At 45.2% G+C, this 7248-nt stretch overlaps 1 protein-coding gene across 1 annotated transcript; it reads left to right on the plus strand.

Moving 5' to 3' along the window:
- Window positions 1-4288: 4288 nt before the first annotated feature.
- GJA10 (gap junction protein alpha 10) lies at window positions 4289-6290 on the plus strand. Its single transcript, XM_063391757.1, has 2 exons — window positions 4289-5158; window positions 5336-6290. Exons 1-2 carry the CDS (start codon window positions 4291-4293, stop codon window positions 5848-5850), a joined length of 1383 nt encoding a protein of 460 aa, XP_063247827.1. The 5' UTR covers window positions 4289-4290; the 3' UTR covers window positions 5851-6290.
- The last annotated feature ends 958 nt before the right edge of the window (window positions 6291-7248 follow it).

Here is a 7248-nt window from a genome sequence, read left to right on the forward strand (position 1 = left end):
AGAAAACCAAAACCTCAAACTGGGTCGCTCTGAGGGCAGAGTGAAGTAGGCAGCCTGTGGTTCTGGACTCGTCAAGGGGTAGGTGGGATGGGACACAAACATGCTGGGGCCAGATTGAGCTGCTTCAGCAGTGAACAGGAGAGCTCATTCTCTGACAGGATGGACACATCATACGTGCTGCAGCTCTTGCTCTTTCCTCAAGTTTTCACAGCCAGCAGAGGTAAAGGGAATGCCTGGGCACTGTGGAAGCTGCTGCTGAAAATGTCAGGTCAACAACATCCGATGAGACAACATAGAGGACCCAGGCCTGAGTCAAAGGTCTGAGATAGCTGAAAAGCTTTAGGGACTTGGTGACCAGATTTGGAAAAAAGAGTTGTGAAAATAAAATTGCAATGACAGGTATGTGAGAGTATATGGATGAGAAAGGCCTGCGGAGGTCTGAGCAGTTTGGACGAATATTAGCACATCTCTCAGGGGTGAAAATGTAGTCCTACTGCCTCTGCAGCATTTGTTTGTAATGTGTGCATAAACCATACATCTGCTCAGTTAGGCTGAGGCTAGAGGAGAGGTGCTGCAGCCAGCTCATCTGCTGCAGGGCAGGACTCTGAAGGCATATTCAAACAGAACTTTCAGGGAGACATGTACAGACTGTGCAAGAGAGAAGGAGGCAGTGGTGCATAAATCAGAGAGAATTCCAAAGAGGTGAGGCTACTGTGATTTGAGAACTGGCCACTGGTTAGTAGGAGTATCTTCAGGGAGAAGAGTGAAATAGAAATAATACATGTGCCTTACGAAATGGAAGAAAAGGGCCAGAACTTCCACAAGAAAGAAAAAACAAGTATTTGGAATTTCCATTTAGGCCTGGACCTGGGCAGAAATAGAAGCTCTTAGTACCGCCAATTCAGTTCTGCTGGCTCCAGTTTCTCACAAAATATCATTTTGACAACTCGCCTTCCTTATTTAAACCTTGTTTCTCACAGATACCGGTTCTGAATGGGCTTGAGGGTGATCATTCAACCCAGCTTGATGAAGGGTTACTGTGCTAAAAGACTGTGTTGCCAACTTAAGACTGGAATCTTAGTTCCTGTGGCCTCCATTTTCAAAGGCTCAGTCTAACACATCCTAAATGAACTCACCAGGCAACAGAGTATGAAATCGGACATGACCGATCGATCCTCAAGCATTGATTCAAAGCGAAACTAATGGAATGTAAAGAAAATGTAAGACTCTATTGTACTGTAAAGGCTGCCTGTTTAGCCATTTTACAAAATAAAACTTCATTTGGGAGCTGGGTGGAGGTGTGAAGTTTGAAGAACTGATTAAAAGAAGGCATAGGGACGTGACAAACTGCTGCTGTACAGATTAAGCCTTGGGGGAATGGCTTTGTTAGATGCCACTGACTAAAATAATTGCATGATAATTTTGGCTAGAGGCACCATTCTATCATCTCATGATTTTTAAACTGTGCATGAGTTTAGACAGAGCAATCTTGGCATCCAGCTACATAGAACTGAGAAGCCCGTTCAGTACCACGTCTATGCTTTGGCTCTCGGGGAAAAGAAAAAAAAGGAAAAAGAAAGGAGACGTCCTAGGACTCTCAAAGAGAGGTCTCGGAAATAACAACAAACAGTTCTGCATGCTCCTTCTGCAATGCTCTAAGAGACTAACCAAGGGCTTTCTCCTAAGGTAAGTGGCAGAAAAATAATCCTAGCAGGCAGGCAGGTGCCTGTTGGAGTTGAAGGAATGCAAATTAAATCCACAGGTATTTGCATCTTAACATTTAACTTCTGACAAGAAATTTAAAGTTTAATGTTGCTTTTTCATACCTCAACTGATGAAAACCCAGCATGAATGTAACATAGAGGTGACTTGAATAGTGGCCTATGATGATTTTTAAAGAAGTAACAAAATAAAAAAATAAAGGAACTTCCTCCAGGAGAAATGGAGGGTTTCCATCTGGTTCTAACTGATTACATGCATGAATTTTTATTGCTTGAAATAACCATATAAAAATACTTGGGCAGATACCAAGATGGTATAATGAGAAATGTCTCAGGTATGTATTTTCTATACTAAAAATGGTATATTTCTAGTCTATAATGCTAGTAGTATAGAATAGGCTGCACTACTAGACTTTGTAGTCTACTAGTAAACTGGAAACAATGATATCACGGATATATATCAGGGAAGGGGGGAAAATGGAAAAATTAGAAGCACATTTCTATGACAAAGTTGTGAAGTAGTTTGGGCTGATTTCTTAGCAATGCTGGCTTTTGTGGTTTTAAACTAACTTCTGTATTTTGTACACAGTATTCACTGTGTCATTATTTATACTCCTGTTCTACCAGTGCAGAGCTGAGGGGAAGTGTCCTGATATCAAAAGCTCACTTAAAGGATAAATTATACCATTTCTACAATTACATTACTTTCCTCTGTTGGCTTTTATAATGCAAAGGTGAGGATAGAGTTATTTAAACACTAGTAGAAACAGCTTAAGAAACAAAACTGGGTAGAACCAGTGGGATATATTTATACATCTCCATTGCACCAAGTAGTTATGTCCACTTTCTGTTCTAGAACAGACAATGACAGTTTTTACTACTAGAGAATTTAATCTTTGGGATTAAAACATATGTATCCCTGAATTTACACTGTAGCACCACACTTGGGATTTTGTGGTTTGGTTGGGGTTTTTTGCTAAGTCAGTCAGTTTCTGTGAGGGATCAGCCATTTGCAAGGCAGTGAATATACCTAAAGCTCCTTTGCTTAACTGTTGCATTGGACTACAATAATTATTGCTGGCTTTCTGTTTTCCTCATGTGTCTCATTGCAATGATCTGCGGGGGAGGGAAGGAGTGGGGAAACGAGATATTCTGAGTGTATAACAACACCTAAGAAGTTGCTTGACTAGTATGTTTCCTTAGCCAGTTCCATGTGTGAAAATTCAAATTTGCAGACAGAAAACAGTCCCAGAAACATAATAATGAAGTCTGTAGGATGCCTTTGCTGAGAATGACTTCACTGCTGGTTACAACTGAAAATTTTTACTTGCAGTGTGGATAAATACAGCCTTGAAGAAAAACTGAACCACCTGGGATCATGTCATGAACCAAGTCATATTCATAATGGTGATATCACCCAGCTATACTATCATTTAAATATAGAAAAGATTTTGGGCACATTGAGCAGCCACTTTAAAAAAACTTAGAATTTGCACTTTCCTGAAGGTAGTGGTTTAGTGGAATTTGGGATGTCTTGAAAGTACTGTAGCATAAAAAAATTCAAGTGCAAACCCTATGGTAGATATGATCCCAGTTGCTTTCAATAATTTATTGCCCTATTAGTAGAAAAAGTTCCAGGAACACAACACCAAACATGCAGTTGATTCACAAATAAACAGTCAAATATCTTACATTTCAATCCTCCACGTTACCTGAAGTTCCAAAATAAACCTTTCTGGTTTCTGGGAAAGAGGCTGTGGATTTTCACACACTCACTGTTAAAAACCTCCACATTGCTCTGATTTCACTATCTCATGTTAAAGTTTGTAATAAGGATGCAGTAAAACTTGATGCATAAAAATAAAGGTATTAACCCTAGTAGCACTCAGTTTATTGATATTATCCTAAAACTGAGACAGGAAATGGACAGCTATGTGTAAATCAGCTATGTATTTGTAGTTTTAGGAAGCCAAGAGAGAAACTTGTGAACCCCGGTAGATAGGGAAATGTTGGATGGATGGCACTAAAATTGCTACTACCTCAGGGTAAAAAAATGAAACTTTTTTTAAAGTCACAGTTATAGGACACTTCTCAAAAATTTATCCAATAAATCAAAGTCAAGAACATTATCTATTATGGCAAAAATATGGCAAATCCATAGTTCCAAATGTGGAATGGAGTGGGTGTAGAATTAAACTGTAGTTGGCAAAGGATGTGCAAGGTGGGAAAAAAGTTGTCTTCATTTCTAGTGGGAAGAAAATAATATCAGACTGCAGGCAGTTATGAAGTACTGTGGCTTACAGCTGAAATCAATCTCTCTTAATCTTAAAATCTCACATTTGCATCTTTGATCAGTAATCATGAAGTCTGAATTCATTTAAAGACCCAGTAAGCAGAAAATAATGATGAACTTCCAAGAGCTCTCCAGCTACCAGAAGAATGTAATTGAAACATATTTATTAAAATTTAAACAAACAAATAACAAAAATAAACTAAAAATTGGCCATTTCCAAAAGAAATCCAGGAAAATAACTTTTTTTTTCTTTTTTCCAGAAATGAACTTCTAACCATGGGGGACTGGAACTTGCTGGGCAGCATCCTTGAAGAAGTGCACATCCACTCCACCATAGTTGGCAAAATCTGGCTGACAATCCTGTTCATATTCCGGATGCTGGTGCTGGGAGTGGCTGCTGAGGATGTCTGGGATGACGAGCAGTCCGAGTTCATCTGCAACACAGAGCAACCTGGCTGCAACAATATCTGTTACGACAAAGCCTTCCCCATCTCTTTGATCAGATACTGGGTCCTACAGATCATATTTGTCTCCTCCCCGTCCTTGGTGTACATGGGCCACGCACTCTACAGGTTAAGGGCGCTGGAGAAGGAGCGACAGCACAGGAAAGCCCACCTGCGGGCTCAGCTCGAGGACCTGGAGCCCATGCTCGAGGAGCACAGGAGAGTGGAGAGAGAACTGCGTAAGCTGGAGGAACAGAAGAAAGTGAATAAGGCACCCCTGAGAGGGTCCCTGCTGCGCACCTATGTCTTACATATCCTGACCCGGTCGGTGGTCGAAGTGGGCTTTATGATAGGTCAGTATCTTTTATACGGGTTTCACATGTCTCCCCTTTACAAATGCACTCGGCCCCCTTGCCCTAACACGGTGGATTGTTTTGTGTCCCGACCCACAGAGAAGACCATCTTTATGGTTTTCATGAACAGCATCGCCGCAGTCTCCCTCTTCCTCAACATCCTCGAAATCGCCCACCTGGGCATCAAGAAGATCCAGAAGAGCCTGTGCGGGCAGCCGCCGTGGCCGGCGGGCCCCTCCGAGGAGGACCCCAGCCTGTACAACTCCAAGAAGAGCTCGGTGGTGCCTCCGCCGCCCTGCCTGGCCAGCAACGCGTCCCCGCCGCGCCCCGCGCCCGCTCCGCTCCCGCCGCCGCCGCCGCCCGCGCCCGCCGCCCCCGCTCCGCCGCCGGCGCGGCAGCACCGCGGGCAGCTCCGGGGCACGCCGCCGCCGCGCCGCCGGCACCACGGACAGCACCAGCCGCCCTCCTCCAGCAGCGAGGAGGCGCCGCGGGCCGCCCCGGCGGGCGGCGGGGCGGGGGCGGCGGGGGCGGCCGCCGCCCGCCGGGCGCCCCGCAGGCACAGCCGGGTGAGCGCCTGCCGGGATCTGGATGAGGAGCGCGGCGACTCCCCGGACAGCGGGCACTGCCCGGGCACCCGCAAGTCCAGCTTCCTCTCCCGCGTCCTCACCGGGAGCCGGGCGGGCAGCGACAGCGAGAGCACCGCCTCCCGCGGCGGCTCCGGCCTCGGCCCCGGCTCCGGGCCCGGCTCCGGCTCGGAGGGGAAGCGCGGCTCGGAGGGCGCGCCCAGCCCGCCGCCCGCAGCCTCGGGACGCCGCGTGTCCATGGCAAGTAGCGCCCGGGACAGCCCGCGGGAGGGGGGCGGCGGGCGGCCTCGGCACCCTGTGCCGGCCCTGGGGAGGAGGGGGCGAGCCAGGGGGCAGGACGGCTCGGGCAGGACTGCCAACACAGCCCCAGCGCCTCCCGGCCTCCCGGACAAAGCCAGGCTCCCAAACGCTCGGCGTCCTTCTGCGGTGAAAGCGGGAACACCAGGGAATCACTGAGTCCCGAGGAGCTCTTAGTCACCGAATCCCAGCTTCTTTATACTCATACCATCATCCCAATCAACTTGATGAGGATTGTCCCAGGGAAAACAACTTCAGCTCCAGCCACTGTAAGAAAGAGAAGCTTTGAATGCATTAAATTCAATGACGCAACTTCTCTCGGTTTCAGGTTTGTCCCACAGGTCACTTCCAAGTTGAATAATTGTTCAATGAACAAATCAAAAGATCTACATGTAAAAACCCCCACCAAATAATTGCAATGCCAGAGCCGACTACAGATGTGCATTTTCAGCAGCTCCTCCTTTTCTTTGGCCACATGCTCTAGGCTTGCTTACAGTCATAATGTTGGTAAGATATAGTGCTCGTACTCAAGAATCAACAAGGCTTTCTTAAAAGTGATTTGAATTCTGGTGACCTCAGATCATGGGTTTTGTTCTTGGAGAGCATAGAGGCTCCTTTACAGTTGCTTGCAGTAGCAAGCCCATACATACCTTTTTATAGGGCATGTAATAAACAAGATTGCTTTACACAATGCTCAAAGTCATAGATTCTGTTCAATTTTTTTCCTTGCTCTTCCTAAGCACTGTCCCCACCCCTCCCTTTTTTTTTCTCCTATATATAAAACAAACAAAACTAACCAACCAACTTCAAGTCTTTTGTGGTAAGAAACACAAGGCACTGTTACATTGCTCATCCAAAATCTGTTTGTGAGTTCCAGTTTTCATGGAGTTAAAGTTCCTACAATAAGCCTGCCAGCATAAACCATATTAAATTATCACTTAGGGGCATTTTAACCACTTTCCACCTCAATCTTTCTCATACAGGGAGAGGGGCTAGAGCCTAATCTGTTGATCTGCTGGGGTTTGATACTCAGATAGAAGGCTCTTTTAAAAGGTGAGGTGCAGAAAGTTATTCAAAGCAAGACAGAATTTTAGTAGAACTCTGTTGAGAACTCACAGAAGTTGCTTGGCAACTTTTCCTGTTTAAGGACAATGATTCTACCTTCCAGGGGAGAGCTTCAGAGAAGTATAGTCAGTTTGCAAAACAATGTCATTACTCTTGAAAGTAAAACTCTTCCAGCATGCTGTCTTTGGAGATCATTATGTATAGGACTTGTGCTAGCATTTTAAAATGTGGCTGAGGTATGTATGCTACCTGGTGCTTCCTGCTTACAGCATGCAATATTTAAAAGTACATGTACTTCTTAAAACAACTGAGGCAAAGTTTTGGCAAACACACCTTATTCTGGCACTGCTGCAGCATTTTTATGGATACTGATTTCAACACACAAATATGCTGGTGCATCGTAAATATGTTGAACCTGGGCATCAAAACTTGAATAGTCTTCCAGTCTGTATTCCACAATTCCTATATTAACTATTTAATTTGGTCAAAGGC

This window comes from Prinia subflava, chromosome 2 (assembly GCF_021018805.1).
Source record: "Prinia subflava isolate CZ2003 ecotype Zambia chromosome 2, Cam_Psub_1.2, whole genome shotgun sequence".
Taxonomy (NCBI): domain Eukaryota; kingdom Metazoa; phylum Chordata; class Aves; order Passeriformes; family Cisticolidae; genus Prinia; species Prinia subflava.

Bases quoted from the DNA above. Each gene is read 5' to 3' on its own strand.
- GJA10 (XM_063391757.1), top strand. From the start codon at position 4,291: ATGGGGGACTGGAACTTGCTGGGCAGCATCCTTGAAGAAGTGCACATC. The intron at 5,159-5,335 runs CGCCGCCGCCGC...CGGGGGCGGCGG, and splicing joins CGCGCCCGCTCCGCTCCCGC to GGGCGGCCGCCGCCCGCCGG.